The sequence below is a fragment of the Geotrypetes seraphini genome, chromosome 3 (assembly GCF_902459505.1).
Source record: "Geotrypetes seraphini chromosome 3, aGeoSer1.1, whole genome shotgun sequence".
Classification (NCBI taxonomy): domain Eukaryota; kingdom Metazoa; phylum Chordata; class Amphibia; order Gymnophiona; family Dermophiidae; genus Geotrypetes; species Geotrypetes seraphini.
The window spans coordinates 36,977,110-36,995,795 of NC_047086.1; the positions used below are offsets into that span (position 1 = coordinate 36,977,110).

General features: G+C 46.7%; 1 protein-coding gene across 4 annotated transcripts in view; it reads left to right on the forward strand.

The window, feature by feature from the left end:
* KLHL32 (kelch like family member 32) overlaps positions 1-18,686 on the forward strand; it is a 226,804-nt gene that overhangs the window by 42,156 nt on the left and 165,962 nt on the right. For all 4 annotated transcript variants that reach the window (XM_033939689.1, XM_033939693.1, XM_033939690.1 and 1 more), the window contains one exon: positions 524-622. In XM_033939689.1, coding sequence (XP_033795580.1) covers positions 524-622 — 99 coding nt within the window. The remainder of the gene's footprint in view (positions 1-523; positions 623-18,686) is intronic.

Here is an 18,686-nt window from a genome sequence, read left to right on the forward strand (position 1 = left end):
CTTCCCGACTGACCCTCTCCCCATGCCCTCTAAAGCAGGAGCGGAGGTAGCCAGCCAGCAAGAAGCAGCGTTGCCGATCCTGCTTTAGGGGGCGAGTGGGGGGAAGGTCAATCACAGAATTGGGAGGCCGATTATTATTATTATTTTTTTTTTTTGGGGGGGGGGGGGGTTTAAAATCGTATCGATTCACCCAATGTGAATCGATTCAAATCGGGCAGCACTAAGAAGTCCTCAGCTCTTACCTCAACAGGCTTCTTTCTCCTCTAGTGCGCTACCGACCTTCACCCTGCCCTGCCAGCACTCTGATTGGCTGGAATTCTTCAAGAGGCGGGCCAGTCAGGACGGGAAAAATAGAGAAGGGAACCAGGATCTGTGATCGACTAGGGTTGCCTGAGTGATCGACCGGTCGATCGTGATCGACCGGTCGATCGTGATCGACCTATTAGGCACCCCTGTAAATAAACTGTATTTGTACCCAGTAGTTATAACTAATAATGTCACCCCCCTCCCCCATTTTCTGTAGATTCTGTTGGAGCCAGGTGTGATCCAGGATGTGCTAGCAGCAGGGAGTCATTTACAGCTGCTGGAGCTCCTCACTTTATGTTCTCACTATCTCATCCAGGTAAGGATTAATGTCTGGATGCACTAAAAATAATCTGTAATACTGACTGGATTTCTTTTGGCCAATTCTGGATGAGCAATAGATGCGCTACCAAGTAGTGCAAATCATTTGCATGGAAACCCGACAGATCAGTTGTTCAGTGAGCGATTGATACATGCGCTGAGCCCTAACAGCAGTGACATGGGAAGCAGCTTCCTGTCACTGCTGTTAGGGTTTCTTTCTTTTTTTTTTTTTTAATAAATCTTTATTCATTTTTAAATCTTACATCAAGTGAATTATAAATAATACAACAATTTTCACAAATCACTTGTAAATACAATCACATATTCTTATAAAATAAAAATAGATACCCCCCTATTATCAATATTTCCATGACCATATAATACATGTTTCCCACCCTAACCCAAATATAAACTAACCATGTGCTTAAGACATCTGATCATTAGAGTAAGTAGACAATGGTCCCCATATTTTTTTAAAAACATTAAATTTTCCTTGTTGTAACGCTATCATCTTTTCCATCTTGTATATGTGGCAAACTGAATTCCACCAAAATGTATAATTTAACTTAGTATAATCTTTCCAATTTTGAGTAATTTGTTGCATGGCGACCCCTGTCAATATTAATAAAAGCTTGTTATTATTAGCAGAAATCGGGCTCTGAACTCTCATTGCTGTACCAAATAATATAGTATCATAAGAGAGTCCGACGTGGTTTTCTAATAATTTATTAATTTGGGGCCAAATTAGTTTCCAAAAGGCACACATGGACAGAAGAAAATTAAATAATCTAAAGTCCCCACTTCTAATCTACAATGCCAGCATCTATTGGATCGAGTGTTATCTAACTTTTGTAAACGTGTAGGAGTCCAAAAAACTCTATGTAACAAAAATAACCAAGTTTGACTCATAGATGCTGACCTTGTAGACCTTAATCTCCAAGACCAAAACCGTGGCCACTGAGAGGCAGAATCTTTTTTTTTTTTTTTTAAATCACACAGATATTGTGCATGTGTTATACACATACAAGCTATACCATCATAAGAAAAAGAAAAAAGCCTCTCAACCCCTCCTTCTGATGGCCATCCCCAATGACACCCCATGGTAGGGAATATGGCAGGAGGGATGCCTACTCTCTCCTGCCTGGCCAAATACCCCCTTGCCATGCCCTATCTGGTCCTGGACCCCCGGCCCATGCCACCGCCACCGGCCCCTCCCTGAACCAATCCCCTCCCCATTTCTAAAAATAGGCAAAGAGGGATAACCACTCCCTCCTGCCATGCAGAACACCCTCGCGCCATGTCCCCCCCCATGCACCAGGCACCCCTGAGCCTTCTCCCCCCCCACCCTCCAAACAAAAAAAAGAAAGAAGACATACCCGTTCTCTGTACCTTTTTGAAAAGTTGGAAGCAGGAAGCCAAACAGTCCAAAATGGTGGGCTTTTCCTTCCTCGGTGCTTCATGTGATGCACCGGGGAGGAGCCAAATTCCCTGATTGGTTCAGATGCATAAGGCCTCTCCCAAGGGGTGGGCCTTAGGTGTCTGAGCCAATCAGGCCTTAGGCACTTCCTGTATCCAGGATACTGAGGGAGGAGCCTAAATCCCTGATTGGTCAAGCCAACAGGGGTGTGTGTGTGTGTACTGGAGGGGTGTATTGGGGATGGCTGGCATGGAGGGGTGCATAGCGTGGGGGTGTTCTGCTTGGCAGGAGGGAGTGGGCATCCCGTGTGCCTATGTTTTGGGAAGGGGAGGAGATTGGCTCAGGAGAGTCGGTGGTTTAGGGGGTCCAGGACCAGGTGGGGACATAGCATGGGGTATTCGGTCAGACATTTTTGCTGCTGGGAGGGGGGGTGTCGTGGTTCTGGTTTGTGGGGGGCTTGTTGGGGAAGGCCATCAGCGTGGGGGAAGCTTTTTTTTTATGGGTGAAATTGTGCCTGTGTAACATGCATAATCTATGCCATTAAAAAAAATGAAACCCCCTCCCCAAACAAACAGGTCTGAACCAGTCAACTATTTCGGGTTGGTAAGAGCGATTGCAATTCTGTGTGGGATTTTAGGGCATCAATTGGTGGGCTAGTTTGTATGGGATTTTAATATTAATGGAGTAATTTGCATGGCTGGATCGGAGAATGAGTGAACGCTCGGAGAAACACAACACATGGCTACCAGTTATGTGCATCGGGTCGGTTAATCCATTCGCAAAAATGGGTCACACCAATTAGCAATGATCATTTGGTGCATCCCCTAGTAAATACCTGGCCTGAAATGAGCTCTGGCAAGAATTCATGCTATTAAAGAAAAGTGACATAAGCATTGCCGATTTTCCTAGTAGGAGCACTTCATCTGAGACTAGTGAATGGAATACAATCCTCCCGATATTCAGCTGGTGGCAGGTAGTGCTTTGATTGCCCACTAATGATGTTAAACCTAGACATTCAATTCCAGGCTTTTTCTGGTGACCAACATTGTTGAATATCCAAGTTTTTGAATGCCAGCTAGCACATGGTCAGTTAAGTCAATAGTCAGACTTAACCAGCCATGGCTTAGCAGACAAAGATAGGCCTGCTTTTTATGTGGCCTTGCTTGGCCACTTAAGTTCTAATTATCGAGACTTAACTGGTCATGCCCTGGAATGTCCCCAGCATCACTGATTTATTTTTCAGCGTTAACTGGGCATTATCCCAGGACAAGCAGGCAGCATATTCTTAACGTATGGGTGACGTCACCGACGGAGCCCCGGTATGGACACTTTTAACTAGAAAGTTCTAGTTGGCCGCACCGCGCATGCGCGAGTGCCTTCCCGCCCGACGGAGGAGAGCGTGGTCCCCAGTTTCTTCGTTTCCGTGGAGTGAAGAAGATGCATGTGTTTTCAACGGCTGTTGAAAAATCTAATTTTTGCCTTCCCGCTCACAAAATTTTCTTCTTTTTTGTTTTTTCCCTTCGGGTTCCTTTTTCGTTCAAAAAAAAAAAACTTTGCTTTTTTCTTTTTTCTTTATTTTTCAGGCCGGCCCCGGCGGGGCCTGTTGCCACCATACAGGCCTCCGGTTTTGATTTGCGGAGGCCATGTTTCCCTTCATGCCCCCTCAGCCGGGCTTTAAGAAGTGCCAGCGGTGTGCACGCCCGATCTCTCTCACTGACCCGCACAATTGGTGCCTACAGTGCCTGGGTCCAGAGCATCGGGCTGACACCTGCACCCGCTGTGCTACTCTTAAAAAACGTACATTAAAAAATAGACAGATCCAACAGAATATCCTTTTCGGTACCGGATCTGCCATGGAATCAGCCGCGCCGTCGACGGCATCGCAAAAGTCTGCACCGACTACTTCGACGACGCCTGATCTTTCCTCGGGGTCGCTAGCACCAGGTAAGCCGGCTAAGAAGCCTTCCACTTCCCTTGAGCGCCCTCCTGCCACAGCGGCGACGCCGATCCTCCCGGCATCACGCCGACCCCGCAAACGCTCCGCCCCGATTTCGGTGAGTGCCTCGTCATCAGCCTCCTCATCGCCGGGGCATGGAGCGTCACCTATGGTACCGAAAAAGAAAAAAGCGGTGCCTCCTCTGGACGACCGCATTGCGGCCATACTCCAAAGCCAATTGCAGGAGCAGCTAGAGCAGCAACTCCAACACCTATTACCAGCAATGTTGGCCCCACTGCTTCCGGTACCGGACCGGCCCGAGCCTCGCACCATACCACCGGTGTCGACCCCATCGGTACCGTTGAACACGTCCATGCCTGTGTTCTCGGCTGAACCAGTCAATCCTCCTGTGCAACCACGCTCTGATGCCGACCCTCCCCGACATCAGGAACGACACCGGTCCCCCTGAGACCGGGACCGGCACCGGTCTTCCTCCCCCGGTACCGTCTCGATGCGCTCTGGCAAATCTCTCTCTAAGACTCGCCACGCATCCACACCACCGTCCCGTCCTGCACACACCGACGTCAGGGACCCGGACTTATGGGAAGAATCCCCACCCGGTACCGATGATGAGGCTTCATCAACGGACGAGGAACCCTCGATAGTCGATACCGGTTCCAAACCTGAACAGTCCTCATTCACCAAATTTCTACGGGAAATGTCGGCGGCTCTTTCTATCCATTGGAATCCGACTCTAAGAAGTCCCAGGCTTTTCTCGACGCCTTAGACTTTGAACAACCACCCAAAGAATTTCTGAAGTTACCCGTCCACGACATCTTAAGGGAAACTTTTTACAAAAATTGGGAAAACCCTCTCACGGTACCGGGAGCCCCTCGAAAACTGGATAGTTTGTACAGGGTCATTCCTATCCCGGGGTTCGACAAACCTCAACTACCCCATGAATCTCTTCTAGTGGAGTCCACCTTAAAGAAAACCCAGGGCTCCAGTGTTTATGCCTCCACCCCTCCTGGCAGAGAGGTCAAAACGATGGATAAATTTGGCAAGCGCCTTTATCAAAATGCAATGCTTGCCAACAGGGCTAATAATTACACCTTCCACTTCTCCTTCTACATGAAGCATTTGGTGCAACAACTCTCATCCTTGCAAAAATATATTCCTGAGCGTAAGATCCCCCTTTTTCAACAACAAATTTCCAGCCTTCTTCAACTACGGAAATTCATGGTTCGCTCCATTTATGACTCCTTTGAGCTGACCTCTCGAGCATCTGCCATGGCTGTTGCCATGCGGCGTCTGGCCTGGCTGAGAGTTTCTGACCTCGACATTAACCACCAAGACCGCCTGGCTAACGCACCTTGTCTTGGTGACGAACTCTTCGGGGAATCCCTGGACTCAACCACCCAGAAACTCTCAGCACACGAGACTAGGTGGGACACTCTGGTCAAACCCAAAAAGAAGACTCCGCCTGCTCGCCCCTACAGAGAGCAGTCTTCCTACCAACGCAGGTTCTCGGCCAGACCTCTCAACCCGCCTCAACAGCAGCCTCGCCGACCTCGTCAATAGCACCAAACTCAGGCTCGCTCAGTCTCGCCAACCTGCCAAGCCTCTCCCTCCGTCAAAACCATCTCAGCCCTTTTGACTCTTTTCTCCAGGGCATAGCCAGTCTCCCACCATCGTTGCCTCTTCCTCAGCCTATCGGAGGACGCCTCCAACTTTTCCTCAGCCGTTGGGAGGTCATCACATCGGACCAGTGGGTCCTCAACATCATCCGCCACGGCTACACTCTCAACTTCCAGACTCTTCCACCAGACAATCCTCCCATAGAGTCTGCTTCTCACTCCTCCCAATCCCCCCTCCTCCTGAGGGAGGTCCAATCCCTCCTTCTTCTCAGTGCCATCGAAGAGGTACCCTCAGACCAAAGGGGTCAGGGATTCTACTCCCGCTACTTCCTGGTTCCCAAGAAGACAGGAGACCTCCGTCCCATCCTTGATCTCCGGGACCTCAACAAGTGTCTGGTCAAGGAAAAGTTCAGAATGCTCTCCCTTGCCACGCTTTACCCTATTCTCTCTCAACACGACTGGCTATGTTCCCTAGACCTCAAAGAGGCCTACACTCACATCCCAATCAATCTGACTTCACGTCGCTACCTCCGATTTCAGATACAGCACCGTCACTATCAGTACAAAGTGCTACCCTTTGGCCTCGCATCATCGCCCAGGGTGTTCACCAAGTGCCTTATTGTGGTGGCGGCCTTCCTCAGGTCTCACAACCTCCAGGTGTTCCCCTACTTAGACGATTGGTTGGTGAAAGCACCTATGTCTCCACTTGTGCTACAAGCCACTCAACACACCATCTCCTTCCTCCATCTCCTGGGGTTCGAGATCAACTACCCCAAGTCGCACTTAATTCCCACACAGCGACTTCAATTCATTGGAGCAGTTCTCGACACCACTCTGATGAGGGCGTTTCTCCCCTCCGACCGACAACGGACCCTGCTCCACCCCTGCTGTCAGTTGCTCCTTCATCACTCCATCCCAGCTCGGCAGATGATGGTCCTCCTGGGCCACATGGCCTCGACGGTCCATGTGTTTCCTCTGGGGCGACTCCACCTCAGGACACCTCAATGGACTCTAGCCAACCAATTATCGCAGACCACGGATCCTCTTTCTCATCCCATCTCTGTGACATTGTCTCTTCAGCACTCTCTTCAATGGTGGTTGAACTCCTCCAATCTTTCCAGGGGTCTACTATTTCATCTACCCCCTCACTCCATGATCATCACCACAGATGCCTCCCCCTATGCATGGGGAGCTCACCTGGGAGATCTTCGCACCCAGGGACTCTGGACCCCTCAGGAGCGTCAACATCACATCAATTTCCTGGAACTCAGGGCCATGTTCTATGCTCTCAGGGCCTTCCAGCACCTTCTCTACCCTCAGGTTCTTCTCCTGTGCACAGACAACCAAGTCGCCATGTACTACATAAACAAACAAGGCGGCACCGGATCTCCCCTCCTTTGTCAGGAGGCCATCCGCATCTGGACCTGGGCCACGGCCCACAGTCTCTTCCTCAAGGCTGTCTACATCCAGGGCGAACAGAACTCCCTGGCCGACAATCGCAGCCGCATCCTTCAACCTCACGAGTGGACTCTGGATCCTCCCACACTCCGCTCCATCTTTGCTCGCTGGGGCACTCCTCAGGTGGACCTCTTTGCAGCTCCTCACAACCATGAGCTGCCCCAGTTCTGTTCCAGACTCTTCTCTCCTCATCGTCTGGCCCCGGATGCATTCCTGCTCGACTGGACGGATCGGTTCCTCTATGCCTTTCCTCCACTGCCTCTGATGTTGCGGACGTTATTCAAACTCCGCAGAGACAGAGCCACCATGATTCTCATCGCCCCTCGGTGGCCTCGCCAACACTGGTTCTCCCTCCTGCTCCAACTGAGCTCCAAAGAGCCCATTCCTCTTCCTGTGTTTCCTACTCTACTTACACAGCAACATCAGTCGCTACTGCATCCTAATCTGTCCTCGCTCCACCTGACAGCTTAGTTTCTCTCGGCCTGACCTCTCCAGAGAATCTGTCTCAGCCTGTCCGTCGAATTTTGAATGCCTCCAGGAAACCGGCAACCCTCCAATGTTACCATCAGAAGTGGACCCGGTTCTCCTCTTGGTGTCTACTACATCACCACGATCCCACCTCATTGGCGGTGGAAACTGTACTGGACTATTTGCTCTCTCTGTCCGACGCTGGCCTCAAGTCTACCTCAATCAGAGTCCACCTCAGTGCCATCACTGCGTTTCATGAGCCTATCCTCGGAAAACCGCTCACGGCTCATCCCCTGGTTTCCCGGTTCATGAGAGGCCTCTTCAACATCAAACCACCTCTGAAGCCTCCTCCAGTCGTCTGGGACCTGAATGTGGTTTTATCAGCCCTCATGAAACCCCCGTTTGAGCCTCTTGCCACATCTCCGCTCAAATTTCTTACATGGAAGGTGCTTTTCCTCATTGCCATCACCTCTGCCAGGAGGGTTAGTGAACTGCATGCACTGGTTGCCGACCCACCTTTCACTGTTTTTCACCATGACAAGGTGGTTCTGCATACCCATCCTAAATTCCTTCCCAAGGTGGTCTCGGAATTTCACCTCAACCTCAATTGTGTTGCCTGTCTTTTTCCCTAAGCCCCATTCTCATCCTGGGGAACAGGCATTGCACACGCTGGACTGTAAGCGTGCCCTTGCTTACTACCTTGACCGTACCAGGGCTCACCGCTCGTCACTTCAGCTTTTTCTGTCCTTCGACCCTAACCGTCTAGGTCAGCGATGGCGAACCTATGGCACGCGTGCCAACTGTGGCACGCGAAGGCCTTGCAGCTGGCACGCGCAGGGCCGCCATCAGGGCAGTACTACCAGGGGGTGCACAGGAGAGAGAGCTGAACGGGGACGATGGGGGACCTGCGGGGTTAAATATAACTCGAGCCGCGAGGCTCGTCTTCTACTCCGACTGCCCTGCCGCTCACACAGCCGATCGGAAATCTTCCCCGACGTCAGCACTGACGTCGGAGGGAGGGCTTAAACAAAGCCCGCCCTCCGACGTCGGCGCTGACGTCGGGGAAGACTTCTGGTTGGCTATGTGTGCGCAGCGGGACAGGCAGGAAATAGAAGACAAGCCTACGCGGCTCGAGCTACATTTTGCTGAGAAAGTTGCTAAGATGGGCTGGGAGGCAAACGGGGAACACAAAAGGGGGAGGGAGTTCGTTTTGGACACAAGGCATGAACTTGGGAGAGAGGAAGGGAGGGAAAGAGATGCTGAGGTGAGGGAGGGAATGGGTTTGTTGCACACAGAAGGCATGAACTTGGGTGAGAGGAAGGTAGGGAAAGATATGCTGAGGTGGGGGAGGGAATGGGTTTTTGGACACAGAAGGCATGAACTTGGGAGAGAGGAAAGGAGGGAAAGAGATGCTTTTTTAGCAGAGACCACCTCGATACATCAATCCCCGGTTATTGTGCCAGATAGAGTACCCCCTCTCCTTATGGGTCTTGGGGGACGGAAGTTCGGGTAACCAATGATCTCAAACTCAGTTGGGCAGCGAGCTATATTCCTCCCAACCCAACCCCACCCCCCTACATAAACATTGTCAATCATATTTTCTCACGGAAGAAGAGGTGATAATCTGCAAGCAAACACAGGTAGCAAAGCATAATGCAGACCAACCATAGTAAGAAGTATGCAGTTTATGAATTACCAGCATCCGATGTGGCCACGTTTCGCTCTTAAGGCTGTGTCAGGGGTTGAAGCTGTGATAAAGACATTAGAAACTATAACGAACATACAAATCGTAAGTAAAGGTATGAAGCATATGGACATGTAAAAATCAAACTAAATAATAAATAAAATAGGATATAAACTATATCAGATATTTATTTATTATTTTAAGTAATTATTATTTAGTTGGTTCCAGGAAGGGAGCGAGGTGGTTGTAGAGCCAGCTGGGACAGAACCCAGCACCTCACCTCATGGGCGGGAGGGAGGGATGTCTTTTTGTTTCCTGGCTCACCATTGGGACTTAAGGTAGGCCCAGGGAGAGACCAGCACTGGCTCAGGAAAGGGGTATAATATAAACCAAAACTCCCCATTTTTGGACCATTTATTTGGCCCAAAAACCTAATTTTATGGTAGGACCAGCAAGAAGTTCTTCCACCTGGAGCTGAAGAATTTGGCAGCTCTGCCAACCCTAGTAGTACATGGGTCTCCTGCTCCAAAGAAGGTTTTAAATGTGTGTGTGTCTATTCTGTGTTTGGACAGTTTAAAAAAAAAAAAAAATGCATATATATCGCAACGCCAAACAAACTGTGTCTGCAGGAATTTTTATACTGGGTATGCATTGTTTATGATCCTCTTAGAGCACATACATGCTCTAATATCCAGGCAGTATAACCTTACACATCAGCATACATAAGTCGTCTCTGTTCTTTTTCTGGAATTTACTTTATTGAATAAATGTAGCTAATCTACTCAGTTGTAGATTCTCAGAAACTTGGTGCCCTAAGACAAGAGATTTCAAATTTCTTAAGGCTGTAGCTGGAGATGAAGGTTGAGTTATGAAAAGACCTTATGGCAGAGGTGGGAGAATTCATCTCGGAAAACGAGGTGGCAATAAGTATTATATCTTCTTCAAAAATGGATGGGAGGTGGGAGAATTGGTAGGTAGATGGAAGTAGTTTCAGAGGCGAGGTGCTGAGTTATGTAATAGCAGGTAGAAGGATGAGTTCACGTCAGGGCAGAGGTATCAAAGTCCCTCCTCGAGGGCCGCAATCCAGTCAGGTTTTCAGGATTTCCCCAATGAATATGCATGAGATCTATTAGCATACAATGAAAGCAGTGCATGCAAATAGATCTCGTGCATATTCATTGGGGAAATCCTAAAAACCCAACTGGATTGCGGCTCTCGAGGAGGGACTTTGACACCCCTGCTTCAGGGGAACAGAGTAGCACTTGTTCCTAAGGGAAGATAGATGCAACTAACTTGCAGGGTCAGAAGGGAGCAAGAATATCCACAAGGTTAGAGGGCATGGCGGAGGAGAATGACACGGGGAAAAATTCTGACCCCGTCACCGCCCCATCCCCAGACCACCATCCTCTGCACCGCCCCGTCCCCGTCTCTGCCGTCCCCTTCACCGCCCCGCTGTCTCTTTCACGTCCCCATCCCCATCTTCAGCGTCTTCTTCTCTCCATCCCCCCACCCCCAGCACCCTTCACGCGGTCCAGCAGCTTCCTCTCGCCGGCCAGCCGTGAATTTCCCTCCCTCCCTCCTTTTCCCTTACCTTTTCTTCTTAAAACTGGCGATTTCTATAAGGCTGTGAGCTGTATTACAGCCGGAGCCTTGAAGTCGCGTCGGGTTGCCTGCTAGAAGTCTCCTCCGATGCAACCGGAAACAGGAAGTTGCGTCAGAGGAGACTTTTACCAGCAGGCAACACGACGTGACTTCAAGGCTCCGGCTGTAATATAGCTCGTAGCCTTATAGAAATCGCCAGTTTTAAGAAGAAAAGGAAGGAGGGAGATGCATGGACGGCCTGCGGGAGAGAGTGGGCTGCCGGTTCGAGCGCTTGTTCACCGCCCTGTGCTACCATTCACCGCTCCACGGGGCGGTGAATGGCCTCGTCCCTGAACTCGCGATGACCATTTTTTTTTTGTCACTGTTTTGGCGGGTTACCCGCGGCTAAACGCGGGTAACCACCACCGTGTCACTCTCTACTAGTAGGAACAAAACCTGAGACCAGGTCACAGAGAAGGTTGTTCCCTGGCTTACTGAACAGAACAAAGATAGTAAAGATGATTGGGACATAGCAGCAATTAGACAAAAGTCTCAAGCTCAGCTGAGGGAAAGAGGAGGTTTTTGTAAAAGAAAAACCAAAAACCCCACAGGGGTAAAGTGTGTACACTAAGCAAGAGTGGCTGAGGTATGTATGGGACTACATTACACACAATGCATTGCTCACAAACCATGATAACTGCAGTACTGAAATCCTAAGAATAACATGAGACAGAGCGATCATATAAAGAATATTGCGAAGCTGCTGGGGATAGTGCACACATATAAAAAGGTGCAAATTTGTCAGTATTCATACTTATATGCATGCATTTGCCCACCACAGTTTAATTTATAGTTTATAAGTGGAAAATGCTTTATAGAAAAAAAAACTCCATTTACCCTCATACTCTATATACAATAGTAATTTTAAAAGACGATTTCTTTGCCAACTTTATTGCAGCCATGTTTGTAGTTAAGGATGTGCACTTTGAAGCACATGCTAAATGCCCTAGTTTTCCAAACTAAGTGTAAATGCAAAAGTTGACATTAAAACCCAAGTTGTTATGCACTTAAGCTATACTGTATCTGTGCTAACTTTATCCATTTTAAAATTTAGCACCTGACCTGTTTGAAATTGTATGGTTTAAGGGTTGTTCTATAAGGTTGTATGTTTGTGAAATTGTATGTTTTAAGGGCTGTTCTATAAGGTATTCCTAATTTTAAAGGAAAAGGATATGGGGCTTGATATACAGTGTTCCCCCTGCGAATTCGTGGTCGGCGGTTCGCGGTCATTAGTGGTATTTTCCGACCACGAATGATTGGGCAGGAGAGGGCAGCTGGAGCGCCGGCTAGTGAAGGAAATCACTCGCTGTATGCTCTGACTGCCTCTTCCTGTACTAAAGTCAGGCCTTACCAATCAGGAGCTGCGTGTCAAATTTCAGGGAAGCACTGTACTGCCTTTCTGTACTTACAACCAAAGAAATTTTCATATTATATACAGGTACTTATTTTGTACATGGGGCAATGGAAGGTTCAGTGATTTGGCCAGAATCACAAGAAGCATCGAACCCTGCTCCTCATGTTCTTAGGCCACTGCACTAACCATTAGGCTAAAGCATAGGCAGCGGTACACTTTTTCATTTGAGGGGGGGGAGACCAAAGGCTCCCCCCTTAGTCCCAGCAGGATCCAGAGGCATGATCTCTCTCTCGCTCTCTCTCCTCTCAGTAATAGCACCACATGCAGCCCCTTATGGCCCTGAACATATCCCCTCTTCCAGAATACATTTGCCTTCTGAAAATACATGTTGTGTTCGCACGATCGATGGGTGCAATGTTATACTATGGTTTCACTACATTTTTCTCGCACTGCTCCTTCAGTTGCATATCCTGCTCAGTGAAAAGCGAAGAGAATGTATTGACCCCCCTCTAGTGGGAAAAGGAAAGAATTGCATTTTAGGAACACTTGCTATTATCTGTAGAAGGATCCTATATCTTCAAACTGCTGTCTGTACTATTCTGGATTCATTGGTATGAATCTCACTTATCTGAACATGTTCCTGACCTTCAAGCCTTTACTTCTCAAGCCGCCTATTGTCTGGTGACTGCTAACTATTATTATTATTATTTACTTCCTTTTTTGAAGACATTCATCTAAGATGGTGTACAGCAGTGTTTCTCTTCTCGGTCTTGGAGTACCTCATTGCCAGTCAGGTTTTCAGGATATCCATAATGAATATGCATAAACTTGATTTCCATAAACTGCCTCCATTATGTGCAAATTTCTTTCATGCATATTCAAAACCTAATTGGCAATGAGGTACTCCAAGACCGAGAAGAGAAACACTGCTGTACAGCAAGAACAATCATCAAGAAGCATTTGCCAATTTCAGCATATCAATGTAATACACAATAAAACTTTAATAGATTATATAGGAGTAAGCAGAGCTGGAATTTAGAGACAGATAATGTAAAGCAACAGGACTTAGAAAATAAAGGGACTAACTTAAAGAAAATTGTAAATGAAAGAAGAAAAGCACATGAATATGATCTCTGCTAAGGTAGGATTGGATAAGCTACAGCGACTGTTCGTTCTTGTTGCTTCTTCCAATAAGGGGCAAGTTAACAAACCACATTAGGGCTTTAGTTGTATTATACACCCTTTAATGTGACTTAAATGGTCTTAATGTGGCCTGACATAATTTCCTGCAGCAATATTTGAGTCACTGTGGGTTACATGTTTGCATCTCATTACTATACAAATACCCTAATGCGACTTGTAGTGAAAAACTGAGTCGCATTGGAGCCATGAAATCATATTTTAATGTCAGCTGTTTGCTGGGGTTATTTCACCTCATGGGAGCATTGAACCGCAATGCCAAGGCCTGATGCTTTCAGGCCGGTAGAGCAGGGACCCCTGGCTGAAGCCTCACCCCCTCCTTTTTCCTACTAGCCATACCTCTCCCTATGCAACCTAGCATCCTTCTAGCTTTCGCCATCAACTTTTCAACCTGTTTTGGCCACCTTAAGATCATCACATACAGTCACGCCCAAGTCCTGCTGTTCCGTCATGCACATAAGTTCTTCACCCCCTAAACTGTACCATTCCCTCTGTTTTTTGCAGCCCAAATGCATGACCTTGCATTTCTTAGCATTAAATTTTACCTGCCAAATTTCAAACCATTCTTAAAGCTTCACCAGGTCTTTCTTCATGTTATTCACACCATCCGGCGTGTCTACTCTATTGCAGATTTTCATATCATCCGCAAAAATCTTACCTGACAACCCTTCAGCAATATCGTTTATAAAAATGTTAAAAAGAACAGGCCTAAAAACAGAACCTTGAGGCACACCACAGGTAGCATCTCTTTCCTCAGAGCGATCTCCATTGATCACTACCCTCTGTTGCCTTCCACTCAACCAGTTCTTGACCCAGCCCGTCACTTTGGGACCCATCCCAAGGGCACTAGGTTTATTCATTAGACATCTGTGTGGAACATTGTCAAAGGCTTTGCTAAATTCTATGGGCGTGGATCCAAGATGGCTGCTGCTAAGATGTGCTGAGAAGTATGCACCTTACTGCTCTGTTCTTCTTTCTTTTTTTTCCCTTTCACGGAGGCCTTGTGGTATGATTCCTTTACCATACTGAAGAGGAGAGGCAAGAGCGTTTCTGGCGCCTCGCAGCACTCTGTGGTGCCGACTCGGCAACATTGGAGATCTGTTGCGGCGGATGCAGGGAGTTACTAATCTGAAGTCAGCCTACTGAGGGCACCGGGGTTGAGTGAGACCAAGGTTGCGCCTCCTGGGCCGGATACCACCTTGAGCCCAGACGTACAAGCACCACCCTCGCAGCCTCGGATCACCAGTTCTCCAAGGGGTGAGGTAACCCCGGAGTTTGGGGGTGGACCTTACTCCTGAGGCAGTTTACAGCATTGTGGAGAGCATGGAGGCAGAACTCCCTGCACAGGAGAATCGGGGGCCTGTTCAACAAGAGGAGGTGGAATAAACCAGATGGAGCAAACCCAGGGAACTTTCGTTGAGGATGAGCATTTCTACACCAGCAAAAATTTCCTATATGGGAGAAGCCCACCCAGGTGACTGAAATTTCTTTGGGATTTAGTGGCTAATTTTGCTAACATAATTAGCCTCAATTTCCATTATATAGAGAATAAGTTGATTCAACACACTAAGGAGTTTAAAGACTTAAAAGAAGATCTGACTGTTTCAAAAACTTTTGTCCAAAAGCTTGACCAAGACGTTTTAGCTTCTAAACCACAGGTGTCAAAGTCGGTCCTCGAGGGCCGGAATCCAGTCGGGTTTTCAGGATTTCCCCAATGAATATGCATGAGATCTATGTGCATGCACTGCTTTCAATGCATATTCATTGGGGAAATCCTGAAAACCCGACTGGATTACGGCCCTTGAGGAGGGACTTTGACACCCCTGTTCTAAACAATTGCAAGAGGCCCTACTCAAGAATAACGTTAATCTTAGAAGGAAATTGGAAGCGCTTGAGAATACTTCACGAAATAATAACTTGAGACTTATTAACTTTCCAAGACTGACAATGGTAACTCCTAGGGAAATGCTTAGGAGATACCTGGTAGAAATCCTACAAGTTCCTGAAGAAACATTACCTCCATTTTCTCAAGTCTATTATCTTCCAAATAAAAATGGGCCTCAATTACAGAAAAAACCTGATCAAGCAATCCTAAATGTATCGGAAATTTTAGAAACGTCTGATAAGGACATAGTCATACCCTCCACATTGATATTAACTGTAGCTCTCTCGATTGATGAAGTATGGTTATTGAGGCTTTCTTCAAGAATAAACAGAGTTCCTAGGACTTAAATTTCAAATGTATCCTGACCTCTCAAGAGAAACTCAGAAACGTCGCTGAGAATTTCTTCTTTTGAGATCAGGGGTCATTCTGTTAGGGGCCACATTCTATTTGAGATACCCTTGTAAGTGTATTATATAACACCACTCGGTTAAATATGTTTTCTTTGAACTTTATCAGTTAACTGCTTTCTTGGCTTTGTCCCCAATAGATGGCGGAACAACAATTGATCCAGAAGTTAAATAAGTTACTCCTACCTCAGCACTATGCTTAGCATATTTCTAAATTGATTTAATTTACTTCTTCTCACTTATGTGAAATCTTGGATCTTAAGTTGCGCACTTGAGTTGTGTTAGCTGAAATTATTATTTTCTTGTGTATTTTCTTTTAAGGATTATACTTTGAGAGAAATGTTCTGGCTAACCAACTTTCTGAACAAGTGTTTACTTGATATGTAATTTGGAAACTTATAAATAAATAATATATATGAAAAAAATTTTAGCTGTCAAATTTCAGACCATTGTTCAAGCTTCGCCAGGTCTTTCTTCATGTTATTCACACCATCCAGCGTGTCTACTCTATTGCAGATTTTGGTATCATCCGCAAAGAGGCAAATCTTATCTGGCAACCCTTTAGCAATATCATTTATAACAAAACCTTGAGGCACACCACTGGTAACATCCCTTTTCTCGGAGTGATCTCCATTTATCAGTACCCTCTGTCGCCTTCCACTCAACCAGTTCCTGATCCAGCCCGTCACTTTGGGACCCATCCCAAGGGAACTCTGTTTATTTATCAGACGTCTGTGTGGAACACTGTCAAAGGCTTTCCTAAAATCTAAATGCACCGCATCTAGCGCACATCCTCTATCCAATTCTCTGGTCACCCAGTGAAAGAAATTGATAATATTTGTCTGACAAGACCTACCTCTAGTGAATCCATGTTGCCTCCAGTCCTGTAATCCACAGGATTCCAGAAACGTCACCATTCTGTTTTAAAAGTTTTTCCATTAATTTGCTTACCAGCCTATAATTCCCTACTTCATCCTTACTTCCACTTTTGTGGAGAGGGACCACATCTGCCTTTCTCCAGTCCTCTGGTACCACTCCCAACTCTTAGAGACTCATTGAAAAGGTCAGTCAGAGGAGCTACCAGAACTTCCCTAAGTTCCTTCAGCACCCCATTGCTTTGTCTACCTTTTATTTTAGCTAGCTCCTCACGAACACAACCCTCTGAAAATCGATCAAGGTCTATTACCCCTGCATCCCTATTCATGTTTGTCTTCTGCGGTCCCATTCCTGGCTCTTCAGCCGTGAATACAGAACAGAAATATTTGTTAAGCAATTTGGCCTTTTTTTTATCAGCTTCTACATATTCCTCCCTTCAGCTTTGAGTCTCACAATGGCATTTTTGCACTTCTTCATATCACTAATATATCTAAAAAAGTATTGTCTCCCCGACTTTTTGCACATGTGGGATTTTGGAAATGGTACAGCGACAATATTTTTCTGCTTTGGGATGCAACTATGGAAGAACTGGAGGAGTTTGTGTCTTACCTTAATGGATGCCACACTTCTATTAAATTTGAAATGAAGGCACATCAGGTGGAGATTGCGTTTTTTAGATGTAAAGATCTGTAAACAACAGGTATTTCTAATGGGTTTCCATTGCAGTTTTACCAAGTTTCCTTGCTGTCTCTGCTTTTGGGATAGCAGAGACACAAAGACACACTACCAAAGGAAGGATTTACCACAATGGACTGAGTTCTCTGTGGGGAGAAACAACATCAAATGGAAACTGCTGGTGAACTTCTGGAAGGTGCTGATGCCATCATTGCACATCAAATTGGGCCTAATGAAATAAATTGTCAGAGCTCTAGATAAGGAGTCAGCATCCTTCAAGTACCTTCCTTAATCTGTCTGAGGTAAAGGTCAAAGCTGATGTCTTCATTGGACCACAGATATAAGAAGATCCTGGAGTGCAAGGAATTTCCCAAGAAGTTAACTAGGAAAGTAAATGAATAAAACAGCTTGGAATAGCTTTGTTGCAGTGGTTCGGGCTTCCTTGGCAATCAAAGGGCCGAAAACTACATGGAGTTGGTTGAGAATTTGGTGAATTAAAGTAACATGGGCTGTAGGATGTCTCTCAAAGTCCATGTCCTTGATGCTCATCTTGAGACATTCAAGGAGAACATGGGAGCATGCTCAGAGAAGCAAGGTGAGCACTTTCACCAGGATATACTGGATTTTGAATTACACACACACTCACTCACTCTTACACTCTCTCAAACACTCACTCATACTCTTTAGAATTTAGTCACCTCTTAGAATTTGTTATCCTTGAGCGAGCCCTAGTACATACCTCCCTAAGCAGCGTTGGGTCGGCAGCACTCTAAACAGGCTGCTTCGGCCTTGTCCACCAGTGAATTCTCTCTGCTGCGTTACTGATCATCAATAATGTGGCAGAGTGAATTCATAGGCGGACAAGACCGAAGCAGCCTATTTAGAGTGCTGCCGGCCCAACGCTGTTTAGGGAGGTATGTAGGGCTTACTCGTGATCAGCAGAGTTCAGATGGGAGGGAGGAAAGGATAGGGGTTCGACGGGTGCTCGGGGGGGGGGTGCTCATTCAAGGGTTCTGCTGCACGAGGGAGGGAAGGGGAGGAAAGATACTGCACATGTGGGGGAGAAAAAGGAAAGAGGAAGAATTCAGGTGAAGGAGAGATGATCATGTACAAACCCCGAAAATAAGACCTAGTGTGTTTTTTGGGCCTAAATTAATATGACACTGTCTTATTTTCAGGGAAACATGGTAATGACTGGGTAGTCAATTCAGAGCGGTTTACATGAGCTAAAAAGGTGTTACAACACATGAGTAAATGATGTTAGAATACATGAGTTTCAGTAACAAGTTATAATTTGAGCTTCTATAATGTTACGATACACGAACTTCAGTAATGGTGTTACAATACATGAGCTACGATATATGTACTTTAGTACAGAGTTAGGGTATTTCTGTGATGGTTATGTATTTACACACCATCTTCAC